This window comes from Mauremys reevesii, unplaced genomic scaffold (assembly GCF_016161935.1).
Source record: "Mauremys reevesii isolate NIE-2019 unplaced genomic scaffold, ASM1616193v1 Contig3, whole genome shotgun sequence".
Classification (NCBI taxonomy): domain Eukaryota; kingdom Metazoa; phylum Chordata; order Testudines; family Geoemydidae; genus Mauremys; species Mauremys reevesii.
Window position 1 is genome coordinate 420,418 of NW_024100840.1, and position 26,639 is coordinate 447,056.

The following is a 26,639-nucleotide window of genomic DNA, read 5'->3' on the forward strand; positions in this document are numbered from 1 at the left end:
AAAGTGTCCTACCATGGTGGGCGGAACAAGGCTGCCTTGCCCAGAAACCTTCTGCAAAGGCTTCTGGAGTACCTCCAGGAGCGCTTCATCGAGATGTCCCTGGAGGATTTCCGCTCAATCCCCAATCATGTTAACAAACTTTTCTAAGTAACTATACTGTCTGCGAATGCATCCCAAGTCCTCAGGGCAAATCAATCATTAAAAAACGCTTGCTTAAAAAACAATGTTTGATATTTGCAAAGGTACACTCACCAGAGGGCCCTTCCATGGCTTCATTGTCTGGGGTAGTGGCTTGGGAGGGTAATTCCATCAGGTGAGAAAAAGCTCCTGACTGTTGGGGCTCACAGAGTTCTGTGTGCTGTCTGCTAGCTCGTCCTCCTCTTCTTCATTGTCATCTTCCCCGTCCACATAATCCTCAGACATGGCAGAGATTACAACCCCCACCTCAGAATCCACGGTCAGGGGTGGGGTACTTGTGGCGCAGCCCCCTAAAATTGCATGCAGCTCAGCGTAGAAGCGGCATGTTTTTGGCCCTGCCCCGGACCTTCCGTTTGCTTCTTTGGTTTTCTGGTAGGCTTGTCTGAGCTCCTTAACTTTCACTCTGCACTGCAGTGAGTCCCTGCTGTGGCCTTTATCCGTCATAGCCTTAGAAATTCTTTCAAATACTTTTTCATTTTGTCTTTTGGAAAGCAGTTCTGTTAGCACTGAATCCTCTCCCCATATAGCGATCAGATCCAGTACCTCCCGTGCAATCCATGCTGGGGCTCTTTTTCGATTCTCAGGAGACTGTATTGTTACCTGTGCAGATGAGCTGTGCGTGGTCACCTGTGCTGATGAGCTCTCCACGCTGGAGAAGCAGGAAATGAATTTCAAAAGTTCACGGGGCTTTTCCTGTCTACCTGGCCAGTGCATCAGAGTTCAGATTGCTGTCCAGAGCAGTCAGTGGTGCACTGTGGGATACCGCCCAGAGGCCAATACCGTCAATTTGTGGCCACACTAACCCTATTCCGATATGTTAATCCCGATATTAGCGCTACTCCTCTCGTCGGGGAGGAGTACAGAAACCGATTTAAAGAGCCATTAAAATCGATATAAGGGGCCTCTTAGTGTGGACGGGTGTGGCGTTAAATCAGTTTAACGCTCCTAAAACCGGTTTAAACGCGTAGTGTAGACCAGGCCTAAGCTAGATACACTAAAGACACTAGATACACGTAGGATCTTACCCTAAAGGTTTCAGAGAGGTAGCCGTGTTAGTCCTTGTGGTACCTTAGAGACTAACACATTTATTTGGGCATAAGCTTTCGTGGGCTAAAAACTGGTTTTAGCCCACGAAAGCTTATGCCCAAATAAATGTGTTAATCTCTAAGGTGCCACAAGGACTCCTTGTTGTTTTTATCCTAAATGTGGTTCTAATAATCTTCTTCACAGGCCAGATTCCCTTCCAGCCTGGATCCAGTCCCTTCCCCCAGTTCAGTCTTAGGGCTTGTCGACACTGGCAAGCCACAGCGCAGTCACTTGCTTGCTCAGGGGTATGAAAAAACACCCTCGCCCCCAAGTGCAACAAGTTTGAGCACTGTAAAGTGCCAGTGTGGACAGGCTCCGAGCGCGGGGAGCTGCGCTTCCCGCACAGGTAGCTATTTGCCTCATGGAGATGGATTACCAGGAGCGCTGGGAGAGCTCTCTCCCAAGTGCTTGGGGGTGACCACACAAGCAGATCAAAGCGCTGCCATGGGAGCGCTTTGAGCTTTGCAGTGGAGCCTGAGTTGTTTCCAGCACTCATCTTGGATGGGGTAGCCAGGGAGAACTGATGACCTGGATTACCTCACTCCCCACCCTTCAGTAGGATTTGCATAAGGCGGGAATCCTTTGTTTCATGGTTTGACACACACATCCAGCTTCTCGTGGAAAAATAGAGAATTCAAGATGGGTTCCAGTATCAGGTGACATGGTCACATGTCTCTGTAGGGCTCCTGTAGCCATTTTTCACAGGCTGACCCAGACGTTCACAGAAAGGTTAAGCTCTTTAAACCATTCATTGTCTCTTGCTGATGGGCCATCAACACTGCCTGGCTTTTACATTGTAGTCCCTGAAGTGCCAGCAATGGGAGTGACCCAAAGCAGCGGAATATGCAATACAGATACATGGGTCAATATACCTAACTTCATCCACAAAAATGATACATGCATACAAACGGGATAATCATATTGAGTAAATCACAAGCTTTCCTATTGTACCTGCCTACTGTATTTTCCTCTCAGCTCCTGGTGCACTGGTGAGCGTTAGATTGCTGGCATTCAAGAAGCATCCGTTCTTTATCTCGCTGTGTGATCCTCAGCAAAGTGATATTGTTCAGGATAACCTGGTTAAAAATAAGGAATTTAAGTAAGGGGGATGGCCATTTTTCTACTGGGTTCGTGGACTGCAGCAGCTTTAAAAAAAATCCTTTCCTGCACATAGCCAAGCGGGGGGAGGGGAGGAGTGAAATGCCGATGATCTTTTTTGTGTTTGGTCACCGGCGATCTTCCCCAAGCTACCAGCCACGCAGTGGGTGGGGGGGTGGGAAGGGTGTTGATTAGCAGGGAGCTAGCGTGGTATTAGCCATGCATTGGGGGGAGGGGTACATCACTGCAGAAGCCGAAAGACAGTGGCTTACCATGGCCGCATGCAAGCTGAATTCTGATGCCTGGACCTGTGTCTGTGAGATCTGTAACTCCAGAGCTGCAGGCACTCACTATTAAGATGAAAAATGCGACCTTGTAGGGAAATCACATGTGCTATGTAAGGTGAATAGTGCTGTTCACTGTGAAAGAGTATAACCATTGTTCTGTAAAATGTATCTTTTTAAATATTTCTCTCCCTCATGCAGCTGCAAATTTTTCAAGCGTCCCTCCTCCATCCCAAAGGCTAGCACAGATAAGGCGGAGGAAAAAGAAGACACGAGATGAAATGTTCTTGGATATTATGGAAGTTACACGCAAGGAAAGAGCTCATCTGAATGAGTGGAAGGACGTGGTATCAAATTACAGGAAAGATGCCAGTGAACGTGAGGACAGGAGAGACACCCGAGAAGAGAGGTGGCGGCAGGAAGACCGGCAGGAAAATCAGAGGAGGCGGCAGGAAGATCAGCGGTGCCGGGATGCAACTCTGGGGCTGCTGCATGATCAAACTGACATGCTCCGGCGTCTGGTGGAGCTTCAGGAACGGCAGCAGGATCACAGAGTGCCACTGCAGCCCCCGTATAACCACCCTCAACCCTCACCATGTTCCATATCCCCCTCACCCAGACGTGTAAGAACGCGTGGGGGGAGGCTCCGTGCACCCGCCAACTTCACCCCCGTGGACAGCCCAACCAGAAGGCTGTCGTTACTGTGAAATTTTTTAATGGCCTTCTCCATCCTTCCTATCCTCCTCCCAAACCACACCCTTACTTCTCTCCCTGTTTTTATAATGAATTAATAAAGAATTCATGATTTTTAAATGAGAGTGACTTTATTTGCATAAATAAGCTGTACTCGAAGGGGGAGGGTGAGTTGCTTACAGGGAATAAGTCAATCAAGGGGGTTGGGTGTTCATCAACAAACACAGCAGTCACACTGTACCCTGGCCATTGATGAAGCTCGTTTTCAAAGCTTCTCTGATGCGCACCGCTTCCTGGTGTGCTCTTCTAATCTCCCTGGTGTCTGGCTGCGCGTAATCAGTGGCCAGATGATTTGCCTCAGCCTCCCACCCCGCCATAAAGGTCTCCCCCTTACTCTCACAGAGATTGTGGAGAATACAGCAAGCAGCAATAACATAGGGGACATTGGTTTGGCTGAGGTCTGAGCGAGTCAGTAATGTCCGCCAGCACGCCTTTAAACGGCCAAATGCACATTCCACCACCATTCTGCACTTGCTCAGCCTGTAATTGAACAGATCCTGACCACTGTCCAGGCTGCCTGTGTATGGCTTCATGAGCCATGGCATCAAGGGGTAGGCTGGGTCCCCCAGGATAACGACAGGCATTTCAACATCCCCAACTGTTAATTTCTGGTCTGGGAAGTAATTCCCTTGCTGCAGCCGTTTAAACAGAGTAGTGCTTCTGAATACGCGAGCGTCATGAACCCTCCCTGGCCATCCCACGTGGATGTTTGTGAAACGTCCCTTGTGATCCACCAGTGCTTGCAGCACCATTGAAAAGTACCCCTTCCGGTTTACGTACTGGGTGCCCTGGCGCTCCGGTGCCAAGATAGGGATATGGGTTCCATCTATCGCCCCCCCACAGTTAGGGAATCCCAGTGCAGCAAAGCCATCCACTATGGCCTGCACGTTTCCCAGAGTCACAACCTTTCGTAGCAGCAGCTTAGTGATTGCTTTGGCTACTTGCATCACAGCAGCCCCCACAGTAGATTTTCCAACTCCAAATTGATTCCCGACTGACCGGTAGCTGTCTGGCGTTGCAAGCTTCCACAGGGCTCTCGCCACTCGCTTCTCTACAGTGAGGGCTGCTCTCATCTTGGTATTATGGCGTTTCAGGGCAGGGGCAAGCAAGTCACAAAGGTCCATGAAAGTGCCCTTACGCATGCAAAAGTTTCGCAGCCACTGGGAATCGTCCCACACCTGCAACACAATGCGGTCCCACCAGTCAGTGCTTGTTTCCCGGGCCCAAAATCAGCGTTCAGTGGATAGAATCTGCCCCATTACCATCAGGATCTCCAAAGCGCAGGGGCCCGCGGTTTGAGATAATTCTGTGTCCACGTCCTCATCACTGTCATCGCCGCGCTGCCGTATCCGCCTCTTACTCGCCTCGGTTTGAAGGTCCTGGTTCACCATATACTGCACGAGAGCGCGCGAGGTGTTTAAAACATCCACGATTGCGGTATTGAGCTGAGCAGGGTTCATGCTTGCTGTGCTATGGCGTCTGCACAGTTCACCAAGCAAAAAAGGCGCGAAACGGTTGTCTGCTGCTTTCAGGGAGGGAGCGGAGAGGCTGTACCCAGAACCACCCGCGACAATGATTTTTGCCCCATCAGGCACTGGGATCTCAACCCGGAAATTCCAAGGGGCGGGGGAGGCTGTGGGAACTATGGGATAGCTACGGAATAGCTACCCACAGTGCAACGCTCCAGAAATCGACGCTAGCCTCGGACCGTGGACGCACACCACCGAATTAATGTGTTTAGTGTGGCCGCGCGCACTCGATTTTATACAATCTGTTTTGCTAAACCGGTTTATGTAAATTCAGAATAATCCCATAGTGCAGACGTACCTTAAGGTGCCGCAAGGATTCCTCGTTGTTTTTGCTGATACAGACTAACACAGCTATCCCTCTGTAACCTTTCCAATGATCTGTTACATAAGCCATCTTGCATAAACCATCTCTCAGTTATGAAATATTCATATCATAAGCATATTTTCATAAAGCATATGGAGCGCCCCATCACAATCTGTTTGTCCAAGGGTGTGCCATTGAAATGGACGATCATCAATATTTAATGACCTTCCACTGATAGCCCCGTGCCACTCCCAGGAATTTTTAGTCCAAGATGGTAGTAAAAAGACAGCAGGAAGGCACAGACCAGCCTGACAATAGAAATGTAGTTTGCAGTCTGACACAGATAGTCCCCAATATCAAACACGGTTCATAAGTTGTACGTAGCCAGATTCCCCAAATCGCCACAAGGGGCTGGATTCCCTAACAGACGTTACAGGCTGCTCGCAGTTCCTTAATACACAGACTGAACTGAACTCACTTCCAGCCTGGGACCAATCTTACTCTGTTCAAAACCTTTTTCTTCTACATGATCTTCCAGGTGTTGAGATGGGGGTGGGGGTGGAGGGGAAGAGGCCTAGTGATGATGTCACTGTCTCTCTTTTTATACCTTCTTCCAGGTGCTAGAAATAGCATTTCTGTGATGTGGGGGCCAGGCAGTGCCCATTGGTCAGGCAGTCTCCATGGCGTATGTGCAGTCTTTGAGAAGTCTCTGGGATACTGGATTCTTCTTGATGAGACATTAGCATCTGTCTGACCAGTGATGGCTGCTCCTTTGTCCCTACGGAAAGGCTGGCTGTGGGCATCTTCCAACCTCATAACATATTTCAGTAGCACATATCGCAATACTTCATAACGTCACATACGATGATAGAACATACAATCCAACAGGATAATGTTCAACATGTCAAGATTTCATGAGACCTCACAAAGGCGTCCACTGTACCAAACATATAGTTATATCACAGTGGTGAATATGGAGGCTCCGGGGTGCTACTTTGAGGTACAGAGTGTCACAAAGATATCATTTCAAAACTCATAATTTGCTGGTTGGTATTGTCCTGAAAAAATGTGTGGCAACATTGTGAAGTTATAAGATTTCCTTGTATGATGCTATTAACGCACAGTCAGCCCTTCCCAGGCAGAAGTCTGCAAACAGGTCTGTCCTAAACAAAGGAATATATACTTGCATTGATTTGCATTTAATGCAGTAACCAAAGTCATCAAGCAGGAAGGGAAAACAAAGGAAGCTCAAACAGGTAAAAAAACATCAGTCTTAAGATCAGAATAACTTTTAACTTGGCCATGAAAGATTTACATAAAGCCAACTGTATTCCTCTTTTAAATAAAATGGCTATAGATGTAATAAGTTGGGGTCAACTTTTAATCAGTTGGCTGGGCATGCTAAATTCTAACTCATCACATTTAAAGGGGCTTGTTGTTCATCTGAATTGGAAGTGCTGATCTCTGCTAATGACCTACCCTGACTATAAGAGAGAATATTTCTGTATAAAATGTAGTTTCTACACAGTTAGCCTTTTATACATAGTTGTCTTGTGGACTACAGACTTTCTAGGGAAAGGATGGGTGCCGTTTTTTTCTTTCTTTGAAAGTTTCATCCATATTGAAATGTGATATACACAGAAAGGTGGGGCCTCCGGTGCTAGATGTTATTTTTCTCTATTGCTGAAATTGAACTTTTTAATGGGTTAATGTAACAAATGTAGCACGAATGGGCCTGCCTAGATCTGAGGAACAATAGCTTGAGACTTCAAGGAGATATTCTATTAATTATCATTTCTTCTGAGCATTGCCCATCCCACCAGACCAACCCTGCCTGAGCAGGTCAGAAGATAGGGAAGAAGTTTTACTTTCTCTGCTCTGAAGCGGGTTCATTCTTCTACACTACTTAAAATAATCAACCCAGAGCCTCCAGCGTGGAGAGAATTTTCAAAGGCTGTGTGATTTCCCTACAGATTTGCCTTCTCTCCACCCAGATATTGGGTAAATATGACTTCCATCTCTTGGAGGGACCATTAGAGAAGCTTCTATTTACTGACCCTGCCAAACACCTCCACAACGATGAAGAAAAGGGGTTTCTTGAAGAAGCAGATATGGAAAGTGGCGATTGTATCAACTTGTAATTGCTGCCAGTCCTTGTACAGGGCTCCCTTTTGCTTGTGATGCACCGTCTTGGTGGCATCAATGCAGCATGGCTGCAAGGGCTGTAGCTTGGTGCTGAGCTCAAATCTGTTATATAAAAAGTCTTCAGTAGCCAGTGATATCACAGTAGAGTTTGTACTGGATCTACTAACCAAGGCCCAGCTCCTTCAAAGATATTTAGGCACCTAACGCCCATTGAAGTCAATGGGACTTGGGCGCCTAAATGCCTTTGAGAATCTGGGCCCACGTCTATATATTGTTGTGAAGTGCTGGGGCATGTTGTTGCTGCTGCAGCGTGGCTCCTGTTCTTGGCGCTCCAATGGCAGCAGCACTAGCTTGTTCATTCCACAGACCTCCATGTTACTCAGACAGAAAGGCCACAGGCTGGGTTCAGTGGCGAAGGCAATCGGCCAGGTTTATTGTCAATGAAGACCAATACTAGCACCCTGGCTCCATGGGTACATGTACACTGACACATACTCCCACAACAATGGTACCAGCTCAGTCAGAGCAGTAGGATGCTGCCCCCTCGGTTGGCCAAGGATGCCTCTCCTATGACTTCCCCTTTTGTCCATTGATACAAACAGGTTACATATTACACTCCTGACGTGGCTAGTTACCAACCCTACACTTTGTACCTGCTGGTTTGAACAAAGCATCTTTATCCATTATCCAGTCACCCCATCCTTGTCTTACTCATGGTCAATGTGTTCCTATGCCATCTTCTAGGAATGTGTTTACACCATTACTTGACAGCTTGGAGTTCCTGTACCATTCTCTCAGGTCAGGAATGTGCTGACTTGGTGTGAGCTAATACCTGGTACGTGGCTAGTTTGCCAAGGCCAGGCCTACTCTAGCTCCCATCGTTAGTTATGCCGAGGGCTCCAGCCAGGCCTACGTCTATCATACAGTGAACACTCACCCTCTGAATTTTTTATCAGTGCTCAGTTCCTTGCAAGTTCAAAGGGTATTGACCAGGCATTACGTGTTGAACAGATTGGTAAGTGATGTAGAAGATGCCCAAAAAATCCTGATGAAGGTTCTGTCTTGAACCAAAAATTGCAGAGTCCAGTTAACAGCACCCAAAGAATCCGCCTGCCACATAGAAACCAGGTCTCAGCCTCAGCTCAGTGGCGTCAAAATCTTTTAAAGTAGATGAAATAATGTAAACAATAAAGCCCAGGGAACTAGTCCAAACCAGTGGTTGATTTGTGGTGGTTTTCCCAAATGTTGGCGCGGCTGGGGGCAGCCCCAGCTCCTGTAATGCACGTTGTGGGCGCTATAGGGCTGGTGAAGGAAATGGTTTATCTCTCGCTGCTGGACGGGTCTAGAACAGCAGCCCTAGGCCAGCACACGTGTCCCACACCCCAGCCACACGTGCAGCCCGTTTGCTCAGTCGTGTTTCCTTTCCCGCGGGCCGGGCGCAACCAACAGCACGAGCTCTCCCCCAGAGAGGAGTTTCGTTGGGCGGAACCAATCACACAGACGCACGCGCCCAGGCAGAACCAAGTCACCCGGCCCCGCACGGGAGGGAGCTGGATTGAGTTGGCCTGAGAAAGGGAGAGGTTGGACTAAACCATTGCGGCCGCGGGGGTTCCCGTTGCCCCGCCTCCGGTCCGAGACACAGGAACACTTCCGCAGATGTAAAACTCCGTTTCGTGTAAATCCAGTAGCTATTAGTACAAGCTCCCCCAACCCCCCGTGATGGAAATGGACCGTCCTAGACTCCCAACCAGCATCGAGCTGCTCTCAATAGCGGAGCCGCGAAACCTGGTCTGGTACGGGCGATACCATGTCTCTCCGGGGGGAGCCCTGCCTGTGAATCTGACGTAGCCTGCTCCCGGGGTGGGGGGCGGGGCCGGCGGGCTCCGGGGCGGGGCTAAAGTCGCTCTGCCCTGCCTCAGTTTCTCTCTCCACCTGCAGCCGGTGAAGCAGCGTCGTGTACTCACCGGCCTCTGCACCGAGCGGGCGGGGCAGGAGCCCCTGACTCGTTAATGCAGCTTCTCCCTGCCCGGGGCGGGGGGCGCTGATTGCAGCCCCGAAAGCTCCGCTAGGAGGTGGGTGCCCGGCAGGGCAAGCCAAGCTGGGCCGTGGGCAGCCCCTCGCTGTGTGGGGACTGCACAGCACTGGCCTGGCGGCGGCTGGCCTGGCATGACCAGCGCATGCCCCGAGACGGGGAGAACTTGTGGCACCTTAGAGACTAACACGTTTATTTCAGCATAAACTGTCACCCAAATAAACGTGTTAGTCTCTAAGGTGCCACACGTGCTCCTGTTCTTTCTGCGGCTACAGACTAACACGGCTGCTGCGCTGCACCCCGAGAGCGTTAGGGGTTTTCTGGGGCTGTAGGGACTCCACCTCCCCAAGTGACAGTAGCTGCCCATCCAGCAGTAGCTACACTCAGGGTTGGGGCTTCCTAGCGACACTCAAGCATGTGGCTTTTCCCCATCCCTGACTGGAGTAACCAGGTCCATTTCCATTTTAACTGTAGTCTAGGCCTGAGCTGATACCCAAGAACAGATGGAGTCTAGCTCACTCTCACCTGTGTTCGCTCTACAGGGCTGTTTCGGGAGGCGCAGCCTTCCCTACCTGGCCCTTCATACAATTTTGGAACCTCGATATGGCCCTCGAGCCAAAAAGTTTGCCCACCCCTGCCCTAATGTCTCCCCCCTCAAAAAAAAGTGGCTTTGCATTTTAATTTAATAGCATGATGCGCTCTATATAGAAAGCCTGTGTTTGCTTGTAGCATGTGTCCCCGCTACTGTGGCATCGCATTACCATTGGTCCTCCCCTTCCCTCCAAATTACTATTCTAGACAATTCTTTGATCTATATAAGTGGCCGTGTCAGGCGTGCCCAGCGCAGTGTCTACAGTGTTTGTAATCTTTGTCACATGTACTATACTGAAATAGCATAACAAGCCCGTGGCTTTGTTTGAATTCAATGTTTTGATACCACCTTTTAATTTAAAAATATGGATCAGTTCGTTGTAACCATAAGAAAAGGAGCAGACAAGCTGTTCATGTGAAAGTCTTTTTGAAAAAACTAGCACTTGTAAAAATAAACTAAGAAGTACAATGTCCCAACAGTGCCTCGACTCACTCGTGATTTTGTACATTGAACAAGAATTGACTTCGTCAGTTAATTACAATGATGTGATTGAGGAATTTAAGTCCATGAGACCTGATGAGCGACATCTCATTCTCTAGGATAGGAAGAAAAAGAAACCTTAATCTGTTTTGGTCAATTTGGGTTAGCTCTGGTTAAAGACACAGTCAATTTTCCATGATCTTTATCTTTGTATATGCAGCAAAAAATTGGTGTTTTTTCTAATTTTTGAAGTAAAGTTTAGTTAATTTTTATAAAAGTAAGTTTAGTTAAATTTGTTTCTTTAGTTTTTGATGAATTAAAAATGTCCTTTATGACTGTTCACCTTTTAAAAAAAATAAATAAATAAAATTCCCTGGGTGCACACCCTAATGAAATGTGCTGTGCACACCTATGTGGGCAATGCTTCTTGATGTTGCCAAAGCATAACAAAGTGATATAAAGTAAAATTTAGAGCATACCTTTTGCAAGATATTCTTCCTCTTGTGCATGATGGTCGTGACAGGTACTTCAATGTCTATTTTAATTTGCTGCAGTTCAAATTGTTCTGCAACACACGGGGGTACATAAGGAATTTTTCAGTTAACTACCTGTGCTGGTTTGGATCACAGAAACCCCCTGGGTGCTGCCACCTGATGTGCCCAGACTACTTCTACCCCTGCTTTCCCTGCCAGCTCAGGACCCAGCACCCTGTCTTGCTAAGCCAGACTCTTCTGTCTGCTCCAGCAAAGACCCAGGGTCTGAATTACTTGCCCCAAAACTGCAGGTTTACCTGAAAGCAGCTAACAGACGTGTTCCTGTTTTTGACACGCAGATGGCAACCTAGAAGCTGTATCCAACTACCTGGCCATGGGTGGTGGGTAACGAAGGCAAGGGAAGGCAATGCCTTCCCAAAAAGATGGGGGTGGCCACTGAGGTCTAGGTCTAAAGCAGGGGTGGACAAGCTATGGTCCTCAAGCTCCTGCTGCGGAGCAGGGTCCAGGACATACATGGCTCAGGGCCGTGACTCTGCATGGCTCCTGGAAGCAGTGGTATGTCCCCCCCATGGCCAACCTCTGTGGCCAATGGGAGCTGCAGGGGTGGCACCTGTGGATGGGGCAGAGTGTGGAGCCCCCTGGCTACCCCTCTGCATAGGAGCCAGAGGGGGGACATGCTGCTGCTTCCGGAAGCTGTTTGAGGTAAGCGCTGCCTGCAGCCCTGACCCCCTCCTGCGCCCTGCCCCCCTGCCCTCTGAGCCCCTCGGTCCCAACCCAGAGCACCCTTCTGCACTTCCAACCCTTCATTCCCAGCCCCACCCAAGGGCCCTCACCCCACCCCCCAACCCCAACTCCCTGCCCCAGTCTGTGCATCAGCGGTGAGGCTCCCCCACTAAGAGCTGAAATCACTGAGAGCTGTGATAAGTGCGGGGCCCTGAAAACATGGTGTGGACAGCTGGTGGAGAGGCATGGCCAGCGGGTGTTGTCACAGCGAGCGAGTACCTGGGGAGTGGAGTGTGTAAGGTGTCTTCTTGTCCAGGTCCAGGTCTGCGGATGCACCTTGGAACTCTAAGTCTGCATGATCCAAGGACAGAAGCTGTGAGTGAGGCGCAGGGAAAGGATGGGCACATTAATGGGACTTTTGGGTTGCTGGACGTCTTTCTTTGCTCATGAGTTACATTTATGAATCCCGTTTGTGGTGTTTCCCCAACAAGTAATACTGCATTGTTTCCCTCCTTTATTAAAGGGCTTTTGCTACACTCAGACTCTGTTCTTGTGAAAGGGGAAGTGTTGCCTCTTAGAGGCACCCAGGGGGTGATGTATAATTGTCCCAGGTTACTGGGTGGGGGCTTAAGGGGTTGAAAAGGAACCCCTAGGTGCACAGAGGGCTACACATAAACACACCCAAGTCTCTCCCCTCCCAGCTAGCTGTCAGGGAAGCATTCATTCAGACCCTGCTTACATCTCTATTGCCCAGCCAATTGAGCCCAGCACTGTGGCCCTTGCAGTGGAGAACATGGAGAGAGATCAGTGTATTCTCCTCTGCTTCCCCATTTCATCCCTGCGTTCCTCCTCCCCCTGCGGCTGCTCGCTCTCTGGGAGCACGTTGCAGGCAGTAGCTGGGGTCGGGGGTTTGATTGCATCTGTTTTGTGTTTCAGTGGCTGGGTGGCACCATCATCCCCTCTCTGGCTGCTCCTTGCTCCCCTCCATCTGTCCCATGCCAGGAGAGGGGGTTACAGCTGGGTCATTGCCTGCCACACGCCCTGTGCTGAGGAGGGACCTGCAGAAGGGCCATGGGAGCCAGGGAGCCCCAGGTGAGCTGTTAGCCTGATGCTGTCAGAGCTGCAGTGCTAGGGGCTGCTGTTAGCCACTCTCCCCGGTAACACCCGTCCCCAAACCCCGCAGCACAGCCTGGCCAGGCAGAGCAGTGAACACGCCCCTTGGCCAGGCACTGAGTGGGGGCTCCAGCCCCACTGAGATCAGGGGATGGGTCGGGTTCTTATGGGTCTATCCAGTCTCTTGCAAGCATATGCAGGATCAGGAATTTTTCCCCAGGTCAGACTGTCAGTGACCTTGGGCATTTTCACCTTCCTCTACAGCATGTGGGTGCAGGTCACTTGCCTGCATTATCTGGGTATATCTCACCTCATCATTTCCTTGCCGTGGCAGGGCTTCGGGCACTGGTGCACCTCGGCCCCTCCTGTTCTCTGCCTGTGGCACGTAACAGTCTAGTCCTCTGAGGCTGCAATGCCTTGGGCTCAGCATGCAGGTGCTGGCGGGTGAGGGTGGCCTGTGGTATGCAGGAGGTCAGACTGGATGATCTAGGGGTCCCTGCTGGCTTTAAACACTTTGACTCTGTGATGGGATTTCTGGGCCTGGTCACCAGAGCAGCCAGCAGGAGCTGGCTTGAGAAGAGATTCCATGACATACTGATGTGTCCCTGGGGACCATCTCACGACAGGGGCAGGGAACCACGAGGGCAAATCCTGGCGGGCTGTGTCCTTTCCCAGGCCAAACTGCCATTGTGTCAACATCCCATTCCTGAGAACGAGCTGAGCCCTGGCTCTGACACGAGCCCGTAGCAGGGCAGTGTTTTCCCTCCAGGTCTGGAGAGCCATGGAATTTCCTCCTGCCCCTTTGACCTTCTCTGGCTCTGATAGGCCCGTAGCTCCCAGCCGGGAGTGTGTATTTCCTCTCTCCCATGGTACTGCTCTCCCTCTGGGGTTTGCATTATTGCTGTTACAGAACATTGTGTACTCTGATCGCAGCTCTGGGGTTCTTGTCTGGCTTCCCCGGTAGCCCCCACTAGGAAATTCACAGCTACAGCGCAGGCTGGCGGTGTTCACGCTGGCACCTCCTTGTTAAGGGGAGACTGGTTCACAGCATCACAGAAACATCGGGAGGGAAGGGCCCTCGAGGGGTCATCAGTCCTGCCCCTGTGCTGAGGCAACCTGGTCCTAGACCGTCCCTGTCTGGGGTTTGTCCAGCCTGTTCTTACACACCTCCAGTGATGGGAGATGCTCTGGGGTTCACCCAGCCCAGTGAGGGTTGTGTCACCCCTGCCCTGTAACCCTGGGTGCGTCCATGCTGCTCACAGCCAAGTGCCCTCCCCCTGGCGTAGGCCAGCCCAGTTACTCCTCGCAGGGTGACACCAACAGTTCTTCCAGCTCCAAGTCTCGTCCCCCCAGAACTGTCCAGTCCTGTAGCGAGTCGGTGTGGCTCCCCTCCTGCCCAGCAGAGGGCGCTCCCTCCCAGAAGCCCAGCTGGGCTGAGCCACCACTTCCTGTTCCCGCCCCCCGGAAGTCAAGGGGCGGGACAGGAAGTGGAAAAGGAGAACGCCAAAGCTCAGTCAGGAGCCAGCCACTGCCGCGAGCAGACGTGCCGGCGGGAGCTCCAGACTGGGAACCCTCCAGGACCCGAGGCGGTGATCCAGACTGGCCCCCACTGCCCCATGCCCAGTATGATGAGGAACCCGCGGAACTTCCCCTGGATCGGAACCCGGAGCGGCCGCTAGGACTTCCTCCCGCCCGGTACGAGGAGGAGCCACCGCCGCCGCTTCCGCCCTGCTGCTACCCGGAGGAGCCATCGGAGGCAGCCGGGCCGGACTTCCCGCAGGAATTGCCGGACCTGCCCCCAAGCCCTGGTCCTGCAGACCCCACGCCGATGGACTGGTCCGAGCTCACGGCGGCCGAGGAGCAGGTACCCATAGAGGGGGAACTGGACTGTAGCCCGGGGATAGCCGACCCCTGTCAGGCTATAGGCACCGAAGTGCCCATGTCGGTGTGTTTCGGTCAGGACCCCACTGACCAGCGGCCGTGCTAGCCGCTAATAGGGCCCCGGGCTGGGACACAGTGGAGTGGGTGGGCCTGTGTCCCCCCTGCCACCCCACTCACGGGTGGCAGTCTCCCCCTCACCCCAGCGCAGACAGAATCGCCTGCACTGATCCGAGTGGTTGGTATTGCTCAGTTCCTGCCACCAGGACCTGAGCCCCATTGAACTACTGTAACCCCGCCCCTGCTCCAGGGGGCCTGGGTTTATATTGAACTACTGCTGCCCGCCCTGGTTCAGGGCCTGGGCTTAGACTGACGGACGGTGTGCCTTCTGTGCAGCCCCTGCCTGAGGGCCTGCACCTGAGAACCTTCACGAGACTGATTGCTGTGCAAACCTGAGCCTAGGACTGCTATTGTGCTGCCCCGCCCTGGTTAAGGGCCTGGGCTTATACTGAACTGCTGTGGCCCAGCCCCCTGATCCAGAGGGCCTGGGCTTATATAAACTGTTGTTATCCAGCCCCCTGCTCCAGAGGGCCTGGACTTACCTTGAGACTGATTGCTGTTATCCAGCCCCCTGCTCCAGAGGGGCCTGGACCTTATTGAACTATTGTTACCCAGCCCCTGCTCCAGAGGGCCTGGGCTTATATAAACTGCTGTTATCCAGCCCCCTGCTCCAGAGGGGCCTGGACCTTATTGAACTATTGTTACCCAGCCCCTGCTCCAGAGGGCCTGGGCTTATAGTGAACTGCTGTTACCCAGCCCCTGCTCCAGAGGGGCCTGGACCTTATTGAACTATTGTTACCCAGCCCCTGCTCGAGAGGGCCTGGGCTTATAGTGAACTGCTGATACCCGGCCCCCTTTGCTCCAGAGGGCCTGGACTTGTATTGAACCGCTATTCAGCCCCTGACCCAGAGGGCCCTGAAGGTACTGAGACTGATTGTTGTTCAGCCCCCTGCTCCAGAGGGCTTGAGATGTGAGACAGTGCTAACCCTGATTTCGTGTCGCCCCCACCAGTTAGAGGGGACAAGGAGCGAGTCGGTGTGGCTCCCCTCCCGCCAGCCGGAGAGTTGAGCCCCGACCACCAGCTTACAAGTCCCCATCCCTGGACGTCCCAGCAGTTATCAAGTTGGCTGTGCCAGAGAGCCAGTGGCCACGCAGCCTGCGAGTGAGCTGAGGGGGGTTTACCCAGTAGCTTAGCATGCAGCACTCAGTGAGTTTTGCAATGAAACAAGGGCACGTGTACTAACAAACAGACCCGTGAGCGATTTCAGGTAAGAGTGAAAGAGAGAGGAAAGGCTACAGTAAAACAAACCAGACATGCTCTCTAGTGGCTAAAACTGCATTCTAGCAAGTTACAGTCTTTGCCCCAGGAGGCTCACAGAGGTGTGAACTGCTCCATTCCTATTGGGAGAGGGATAGCTCAGTGGTTTGAGCATTGGTCTGCTAAACCCAGGCTTGTGAGCTCAATGCTTGAGGAGGCCACTTAGGGGTCTAGGGCAAAAATTGGTCCTGCTAGTGAAGGCAGGGGGCTGGACTCGATGACCTTTTCAAGGTCCCTTCCAGTTCTAGGAGATTGGTATATCTCCAATTATTATTATATTATTGATGGATGTTCCCATCCCCTCCTGTATCGGTGCTGGAGTGCCTGCCCCATGCAGTGAGCATGCCTGTTCTCAGCTCCCATCTCATGGCTCTGTACCATGGGGATACATCAGCCATGGTCCATCATGCCGTCTGGTGCCGGGCAGGAACTCAGCGAGTCTCTCCCAGCAGAGAAGTGATTCATCAGCACTGGGGCACTGGTGCGGGGCTCTCTGGTGTCATTTTCAACTTGGCAGCCATCAGCCCAGCACCGCCCCATACTCCAGACAGCACAGCCCAGGAAAAGGTGCCAGGGTAGGATGGGGGGGCACTGAATGGCTTTGGGATACACTTGTGGGGTGTTGAACTTCCTCAGTATTGCACACGCGACTCCACTTTTTATTTTCAGCCTAAATCCGGTTAAAAGAGTTGAACTATCAAAACTTTCACTGAATGAAAAGTTCAGCATTTTTGATCAAAATGAAAGATAACAGTCATCAGCTATGTTAAGGGCTGCTACAAAGAGCAGAGTGATAAATTTTTCTCTTTCTACACTAAAGGTAGGAGAAGAAGCAAAGGGCTTAATCTCCAGCAGTGGAGATTTAGGTTCGATATTAGGAAAAACTTTCTGACTATAAGGGTAGTTAAACTCTGGAACAGGCTTCCAAGGGAGGTTGTGAAATACTAATCACTGGAGAACAGGTTGGATAAACATCTGTTGGGGCTGGTTTTACTCCCCCCCCACCAAATATCTGTGTTATTCTTTTACTATGATCATTTGTAAGTAATTTTATTTTAAACTTGTATGGTCCCAGTCACTGGAGTGCTGTGCAGAGCAGTGCATGCCGGGTGCCCGGTTACCTGCTTTGCATCACTGGAGCAATGCAGAGCAACCGGAGTTACCTCTATCTCTTCTCCTCCACATTCCCACCCTGCCTCTTCCACCTCTGCATCCCCTGCGCACACTCCCCAAATCCCCTCTCCCTTCTGTGCTTCGCTTTCCTCTGCATCCATCCCCAGCACCAGTGCGAGCCCCCACCTGGAAATCTGGGAAACTACAGATCCCACCCTGAGTGCCCTGGCTGGCCAATACTTCCCCATTTGCAGGTACTGAGTCCGGGGATTTAAACAAAGAGAATATGACTGGGGAGGGGAATGAGGTGGGGGAGAACAGAAACTTGGGAAAACCAGCAATTAATGAATTTAGAATATTGGGTAAGATGCCAACCCCCTTGGGGCACCTCAACAATAGTTCCAGCCTCTGGCCTCCTCTGGCAGTTGTGAGCAGCTGGTGCATCCTGGCCCCTCCCCCAGCTCCCCCACTCAGGGCTTGTTGTCCTGCCGTGGGGAAGCCCTGGGGCTCTGGCAGGTCCCTGTTGCCTGGGCAGCTCCAGAGGCTTTACCACCAGACCCAGCTGGGGTAGTTTCAGCTTTAATGACTGGGTAGAGGGGCCTGCACTGGAGTCCCTTGGGGAGGCTGCTGCTCTGTGCAGCTTCCGCCCAAGCTACCTCTGCACCAGGGCGTGTGTTCACGCCACCTCTGTGCTGCCTGGCACCTCAAAGTCACCACCTCAGCTCTGCACCGTCCACTGTTCGCCATCCTCAGCTCAGCTCTGCTGAGAGGAACCAGTAGGATACAGGGCCTTTAACAGAGTCCTCACTGCCACGCAGCCCTGCCAGCAGAAGGCAAGAGCCTCTTTCTGAAACCAAGACCTACCACATCTATTGCTTCCCTGCAGCCGCTCGGCCAGTAACGCCGTCACCGAAGGAAATTCGGCTGGTCAGGCACAATTTGTTCTGACAAATCCCTGCTGGCTATTCCGTGTAACCCTGTTATCCTCCTGGTGCTCACAAGCTGATTGGTTAATCATTTGTTCCAGTATCTTTCCAGATATTGAAGTTAGGCTGCCTGGTCTATAATCCCCCGGGGCCAATTTGTTCCCCTTTTAACGAGAGATCCCATGTTTGTTCTCCAGTTCTCTGGGATCTCACCCATCCTCCACGAGTTGTCAAAGATAATCGCTAATGGTTCCAAGACGGCTTCAGCTACTTCCTGAAATACCCTGGGGTGAATTTCATCAGGCCCTGCTGACTTGAATACATCTAATTTATCTAAATAGTCTTTCACCTGTTCTTTCCCTGTTTGGTTTTAATTCTTTCCCACTTGTGGTTAATATTAATTGTGTTAAGTATCTGGCAACAATTTACCTTTTTAGTGACGACAGAAACAAAAGAGGCATTAAACACCTCAGCCTTCTTGGTGTCATCCATTACTAGCTCTCCCTCCCCACTAAGCAGTGGGTCTAAACTTTCCTTTCTCTTTCTGCGAATGTACTTATAGAACCACTTTGAGTTCCTTTCATCTCCCCTGCTAGTGTAACTCGCATTTTGTGTCTTTGCTTTTCTGGTTTTGGCCCTAGGTGCTTGCACTGTTCTTTTGTTCTCCTCCTTCGCAATTTGTCCATGTTTCCACTTTTCGCAGGAGGCCTTTCGGATTTTCAGCTTATTAAAGAGCTAATTAAATTCCTCTCTTTAAGCAAAGAATAGGTGCTGCACAGGCAGCGACATTGCAAATCACCCCCCCACCCTCGCACCAGATAACAGCATGCCTCAGCCCTGACTACAGAGCCACCCTCAGAGCAGAGGGTCCCCATGGCACAGCCAGGCCCTAGATCCAGCTGGCATGGTGGGTCTGTGATATGGCACCAGGAGCTGAGACCAAATCTCCCACCGTGTATGGGGCTGTGGAGCCACCAGAACGGTGGTGCTGAGTGCGAGGGTGCTCAGCTAGGCCATGCAGCTCGAGGAGGAGCATTGCATGCTGGGAGCTGTGGTCTCCACAGCATGTATCTGTAAATTAAAGCTGCTATGTGACCCCTCCCCCCATTGGCTCATGCACCGTGGGGCTCTCTGGTCCCCTCTCCTCAGCAGACGACATCAGGAGTAAATGAGCTGGAGAAAAGGAGCCAGCGAACAGGGCCGCCCAGAGGGGGGGGAGCAAGTGGGGCAATTTTCCCCAGGCCCTGGGCTCCAAAGGGGCCCCTGAGAGAACAGTTGAGGCTCCCGCCTCCGCCCCTCTCCTGGAGCCTCAGCGCATCAAGCGGCATCCTCAGATCAGCGCCGCAGCGTGTCTCCGCCGGGGCCCCTGAGTCCTGCCCCACTCAGAGCCGCGTGGTGAGGGGCGGGGCTGGGAGCTCTGGGCTGAGCTCAGCTGCCTCCGCTCGGCGTGGAGCTCGCAGCCCCACCCCCTCACCACACGGCTCTGAGCGGGACGCAGCTCAGGCCCCGCTGGAGACACGCTGCAGCTGTTGGGCGAGGCGCTGAGGCTCCGGGTGAGGAGGGAGCCGGGGGTAAGAGGCTGGGGCCAGGGGGGTTGGCTAAGGGGCAGGGAGTTGGGGGGGCGGTCAGGGGCAGGGAATGGGGAGGAGTTGGATTGTGGGTGTTTCAAGGGGTCTGTCAGGACTCAGCAGGGGGTGGATAGGGGTTGGGGCAGACAGGGAGCAGGGGTGGGGTCCCAGGGTGGTGGTGGTGGGGGGGGTCTCTGGGGGACGGTGAAGGGACAAGGAGCAGGATGGGTCAGGGATTCTGAGGGGAGCAGTCAGGGGTCAGGAAGTGGGTGGGGGTTGGATAGGGGGCAGGGCCAGGCTGTTTGGGAGGCACAGCCTTCCCCACCCTACAGCTCATGCAGCAGTTTGAGGCTTGCAGGAGAGCCAAGCTGTTAGCTTTTCCACTAGGGCTCCCATCCCTTTCACTTCTCAAATGCCATATTATAGTCTACATGTAATTTCAGTGCCAGGGGCGGCTCTAGGAATTTCACTGCCCCAAGCAGGGCAGCACACCACGGGGGGCGCTCTGGCGGTCGCCGGTCCCGCGGCTCCCGTGGACCTCCTGCAGACGTGCCTGCGGAGGGTCCGCTGGTCCCGTGGCTCTGGTGGACCTCCCGCAGGCATGCCTGCGGATGCTCCACCGGAGCCGCAGGACCAGCGGACCCTCCATAGACACGCCTGCGGGAGGTCCACTGGAGCCGCCTGCCGCCCTCCCGCGGCACGCCGCCCCAAGCACGCGCTTGGCGCACTGGGGTCTGGAGCCGGCCCTGTTCAGCGCCATAGGGAGATTCATGTCAGGGGAGGGTAGCTTCATTTAAAATTAGCCACTCGGGGGAGGGATCACATGAGAAGAGCAATACCCTTCCCAACCCTACCAAGGGTTCTCAAACTTTTGTCCTGGTGACGCTTTCACATAGCAAACCTCTGAGTGCGAAATTCCTAGAGCCCCCCCCTTATAAATTGAAAACACTTTTTTATATATTTAACACTATTATAAATGCTGGAGGCAAAGCGGGATTTGAGGTGGAGGCTGACAGCTCATGACCCCCAGTAATAATGTCGTGACCCCCTGAGGTGTCCTGACCTCCAGTTTGAGAACCTCTGGATGAATTTAATTTTAGCACCTTGTGTCCATTCACGTGCAAGTGCTACTTTGAGCATTTCAGTTTTGACAACATTGGCTTATCCCAGATTCTGGAACAAGCTCAAATGCTCAGTCGTGGAGTATGTACATAAGCTATACTAAAGACAAACCCACAGTAACCATCTCCAGTTTGTGAGGGACTACATGGAGCCAGTCTCTAGGAAACAGATAAATGCATGGGGATTAAGTCCATTAATGGCTATTATCCAGGCTGGGTAAGGAATGGTGTCCCTAGCCTCTGTTTGTCAGAGGGTGGAGATGGATGGCAGGAGTGAGATCACTTAATCATTACCTGATAGGTTCACTCCCTCTGGGGCACTTGGCATTGGCCATTGTCAGTAGACAGGATACTAGGCTGGATGGCCTTTGGTTTGACCTAGTATGGCTGTTCTTATGTTCTAACCTAAATGAAGCCAAAGTTATGGAGACAGATAGGAGTCAAGGAAGCCAGCAGAGTATCAGAAACCTGGAAAAATCTCTGCCTGGATGGGCTCAGATGTTTGGTTACAAGCTGAGGTGGTTCAAAAGTTTTGGATTTTTTTTAAGCAGAATTTTTTTATTGTTTCTTTAAACAATCAAACACAGCAAGCAGCAAATATTTGGCCGCACACTTCTGAAACCTCAAACCATGTTCAGGTTTTGGCAGACTAATTTTAGCTTTCCAATCAAAAAAACCACAACAAATTTTGAAGGAAAGCAGACATTGTCCGTGATTTTTTTCTGCTTTTTAAAAACCCCTAGTTTTCGATCCAGAAAAAGTTTTGATAGAAAATATTTGTCCAACCCTTTTAATGAGCTTTAAGGCCTTTTATCACTAGCTGATGCTGAGAACCACTGATACCTTGTAAAGAAGTTTTCTCAAAACGGTTTGTGCCGAAATGCGGAAGGTTTATTTTTCCCAGGGGCGCCCGTGGGGGGGAGCAAGTGGGGCAATTTGCTGTGGGCCCTGCAAGGGCCCCCAGAAGAACATAGCATTGCAATTTTTTTATAGAAGGGGCCCCCAAAATTTCTTTGCCACAGGCCCCCTGAATTCTCTGGGCAGCCCTGCGGCTGAGCAAGCAGCTGACCAGTGGAGCGCACAATGTGATTCCTCCCGGGTTGGAAGGGGAGTTTGCACCTCTGAACTCTGGGTCTTCACTGACAAAGGACAACAACTGTGAGTGGGGTGTGGTGAAGGGAGAGGGGAAGGGCACATTGAAGGAAATTTTGTGTGTTGGACTTTCTCACTGCAAGTTGAGAACCTGAGCCAAAGGACACTGCCCAATGTACTCTGGGATGGGTGTTTTGCTCATGATCATAAGCTCCTGAATCATGCTTGTGGTGTTTTCCCAAATTAATGCTGGGTTACTTTCCCATTTTTATTAAAATTTTATTTTCTAGACAGATTCTCACTGCTTGTGAGAGGGGAAGTATTGCCTCTTAGAGGTTACTGGTGTTTCCCAGGTTACTGGTGTGATGGGTTGGATCACAGAAACCCTCTTGGGAGCTGCCACCTGATGTGCCAAGAGTATTTCTGCCCCTGCTTTCCCTGCCCTCCCAGATTGGGACTTCAGTGCCCTGTCTGGTTTGAGTCAGACCCACTAGCCTGCTGCAAACCCAGACCCGGGTCTGAACCACGTCCCCTAACAGCTGCAGGCTTGACTGAAACCAGCTAACAGAAGTGTTCTTGTCTTTAGCACTCAGATGCCCAGCTCCCAATGGGGTCTAAACAGTGATGAGCTGCCAAAATCTTAACAACCGGTTCCCTACCGGGTCTTTAGCGGCCGGTCCTTCATTCACTCTGGGTCTTCAGCAGCACTTCGGCAGCGGGTCCTTCAGTGCCACCGAAGACTCAGAGCGAGTGAATGCCTGCCACCAAAGTGCCGCCGAAGACTTGGAGCGCCGCCCGGTGAGTAAGCCCCATGTGTTTTTTTACGTGTTTTTTTTTTTAAGTTCATCCCTGCCGGGGACCTGTCAAAACTGTTCAAATCAGGCCCCACACTTCCTAAAGCTGGCCCCACACATTGGGGTTGCAAAATTGTATCAGGGGCCAGGTAGGGAAGGCTGTGCCTCCCAAAACAGCTGTCCTCCCCATCCAACACCCCTCCACATCCTGCCCCCGACCGCCCCCCTCAGAACCAGGAGCAGCTCTAGCCATTTCGCCGCCCCAAGCACAGCGGCACAACACGGGGAGTGCTTTGCCGGTCGCCGGTCCCGCGGCTCCAGTGGACCTCCCGCAGGCGTGCCAGCGGATGCTCCACCGGGCGCGGGACCAGCGGACCCTCCACAGGCACGCCTGCGGGAGGTCCACCGGAGCTGCCTGCTGCCCTCCCGGTGACCGGCAGCACCCCCCGTGGCATGCCGCCCCAAGCACGCGCTTGGCGTGCTGGGGCCTGGAGCCACCCCTGCTCAGAACCTACAATCCATCAACCCCACCCCTGCTCCTTGTCCCCTGACCACCGACTCCCAAGATCCCCACTCTAACTACCCCCAGGTCCCGCCCCTACAAAACTCACCCTGATCCCTGGCCCCTGACTGCCCCGACCCCCTCCACACCCCTGCCCCCTGACAGCTGCCCCCCGAAACTCACTGTTGAATAATAGGTGACTGCATCTCCAAATATAATACGTATGTAGCCAATAAGTCAGATTTAATAGTCTTTATTGGATTCTGATATTTATTGCAAAATTGAACGAAGTGCTTTGATGAAGCAGTTTTTACAAGCACTAGTATGAATTGAAGCTAGCAGTTACATTAATTTAATCTCTGTTCTGTGGATATGATGAAAAGCTTGGCAAGAATTTAGACCGTAGCCATGGCAAAAGTTACAGAACACCATCGTGGGGTAGGGGACTATATAGCTACTGCCAGTGGCTGTAAACAAAATAAATGATGTTTTAACAGTTAGCCAGTGAGAAACTAGAGTATTTCCATTATTATACAAACAGGTCTTAAAGTCATTGCCTTTCTTCCTGATGTGTTAAAAGCAATTACATTGGTTAATAAAATTCAAAGACAAGTTTTGTTTTTCCTAGTCACAAAGTGTAAAGGACAGATCCTCTTTAGAATGCTGGGTGATATAGTCTTACCATTATCTCTCTAGCTATTTTTCTATGTAAAACAAGTTACATATTTAACCCTGTCTGAAACAAAGACAGATTAACATGAATAGATAATATAGGCTTTAAAAACAGAACTATAAACTGGAGAAAATGAGGCAAAAATAGAAAGGAAATGTAGAGGAGAGGATTTTGCTAGGGGCAGGGCGGCTCCAGGCCCCAGCACGCCAAGCGTGTGCTTGGGGCGGCATGCCACGGGGTGCGCTCTGCCGGTCGCCGGGAGGGCGGCAGGCGGCTCCAGTGGATCTCCCGCAGGCGTCCCTGCGGAGGGTCCGCTGGTCCCGCGGCTTCAGTGGAGCATCCGCACGCACGCCTGCGGGAAGTCCACCGGAGCCGCGGGACCGGTGACCGGCAGAGCGCCTCCCACGGCATGCCGCTGTGCTTGGGGCAGTGAAATGGCTAGAGCCGCCCCTGGCTAGGGGAACAGCTGGTATTATTTAGAACATACAGACCGGGAACTCACTGTCACCCTGGGATCCCATCCCTCTTCTTCCCCCCCAGCCTCATCACCCCCAATTCCTCTCCCCCCCTCGAGCCTCGTCACCCCCGGATTCCTCCCCTCCAAGTCTCCTCTTACCTTGGGCTCCCGCAGAGTGATTGAATCAGCTCTGGCAGGCTGAGAGCTGCAGTTTGATTCAATCAGACTGCCGGAGCCCAAGGTAATACTAGACTCATTGGGGAGGCGTAGGGGGAGGGGCGGAATACGGGTGTGACGAGGCTGGGGGTGGGGAGAGGAATTGGGGGTGATGAGGTTCGGGGGGCTGCGGGGCAAACGGGGGAAGGTAGCGCTCGGGCAAAGGATGCTCTAGCTGCACAGAGCGAGGTGTCTTGTCTCCCAGCAGCAGCGGGGGCTGCTGGCTGTATGGTAACCCTAACAACCCGTTCTAAACCGGCTTCTAAATTTAGCAACCGGTTCGTGCAAACCGGTGCGAAGCGTCTCCAGCTCACCACTGGGTCTAAACCCAAATAAATCCATTTTACCCTGTATAAAGCTTATACAGAGTAAACTCATAAATTGTTTGCTCTCTATAACACTGATAGAGAGAGATCCACAGCTGTTTGCCCACCCAGGCATTAACACATACTCTGAGTTAATTAATAAGTAAAAAGTGATTTTATTAAATACAGAAAGTAGGATTTAAGTGATTCCAAGTAGTAACAGACAGAACAAAGTAAGTCACTGAAGGACATAAATCCACACCGTGTAGAGGCCAAGCATAGGAGTTTATTACACACAGTGCTGGCGGAGTGTCACCTTGCTTATTAGGCTCAGAGACACTGTCAATCAATTGATTACTATAGAATATATAGATTTTCCATGGGTGGGGGAAAGTGATGGGGTAGGCAGTTCCACAGCCCGGGATAGGTTTTGCAGCAAGACAAGATAGCACATTAGCCAATGGTTAAAAGGTTACATAATGTCTCTGCCCATGGTCTCAAGTTAGCAAATTAACATTTAATTAATACTTTAATAAAATGTTATTAGTATAAAATATATATGTTGAATTCTGATTTGAGGTCCATAGGAATGGAGCAACTCCTTTGATTGTCCAACAGGTACATTCCTAGAGGTTAAAGCAAAGAAACAGTGAAAGTATATGGCAATAAAGATTGTCCCCTTTATGTCTTAAGGCAGGCATTGGTCCCAGGGAAGGGAGGTGGGAGGATGCCATATCTTATACTGACATGTGCCAACTTTTCATAAACTCAAGGTTGGATCTGTGGGAAGAACGTTCCCTACAGAAGAGACTGACACAATAGGAACAGGGATCCTTTGTTCAATTTGAAACTCTGAATAAGACACAATTATTTAGTTCTTAGCTCCAACACCTGGCAATTTGCTGACCAGGCCTATTTTAGCAAAACAAGATTATCTATTGACCCCAGCTTTCCCTCAGCTGATCACTATTTGCTAGGCCTCTGGTCTCTTGACCAAACTCTGGACTTTGGGTCTGAGAAAGAGCTGCCACAATCCATACACCAGGTTGTTATATAAAATGCACATGGATTTTAACCCTTCAGTCACCAAGCAAAATAAAATAAAACATGCAAATCTATGTCTAGTCATAGTCAAACTGAATACAGATAATCTCACCCTCAGAGATGCTTCAGTAATTTTTGTTCTCAGACTGGACACCTTCCAGGCCTAGGCACAATTCTTTCCCCTGGTAGAGCCCTTGTTCCAGCTCAGGTGGTAGCTAGGGGATTCCTCATGATGGTTCCCTCTTTTTCCTGTTCCACCCACTTCCAACCCTGAGATTCTATGATATCTTTTGCATAAGGCGGGAATCCTTTGTCCCTCTGGGTTCCCATATCGCCTCTCACTGGAAAAGCACCAGGTTAAAGATGGATTCCATTCACGTGAGATAATCACATGTCACTGTAAGACCCCAAGCCTTCATTCCTCCCAGCCTGACTCACAGGAAGGCCTGCAAACAGAGCCATCTACCGTCAATCGTCCTGGTTAATGGGAGTCATTAAGATTCCAAACCACCATTAATGGCCCACACTTTGCATAATTACAATAGGCCCTCAGAGTTATATTTCATATTTCTAGTTTCAGATAGAAGAGTGGAACATTTATACAAATAGGATGACCACACTCAGTAGACAATAAGCTTTGTAATGATACCTTACATGAGACCTTTTGCATGAAGCATATTCCAGTTATATTATATTCACCCATTAGCATATTTTTATAAAATCATGTAGACTGCAACGTCA

The 26,639-nt window shown here is 51.2% G+C and overlaps 1 protein-coding gene across 1 annotated transcript in view; it reads left to right on the plus strand.

The window, feature by feature from the left end:
- Positions 1-15,165, plus strand: part of LOC120393750 — a 35,835-nt gene extending 20,670 nt beyond the window's left edge. Inside the window, exons 3-4 of the mRNA XM_039518249.1 lie at positions 14,456-14,695; positions 15,106-15,165. Of these exons, the coding sequence (XP_039374183.1) occupies positions 14,456-14,695; positions 15,106-15,165 (300 nt within the window). The remainder of the gene's footprint in view (positions 1-14,455; positions 14,696-15,105) is intronic.
- Positions 15,166-26,639: the final 11,474 nt, after the last annotated feature.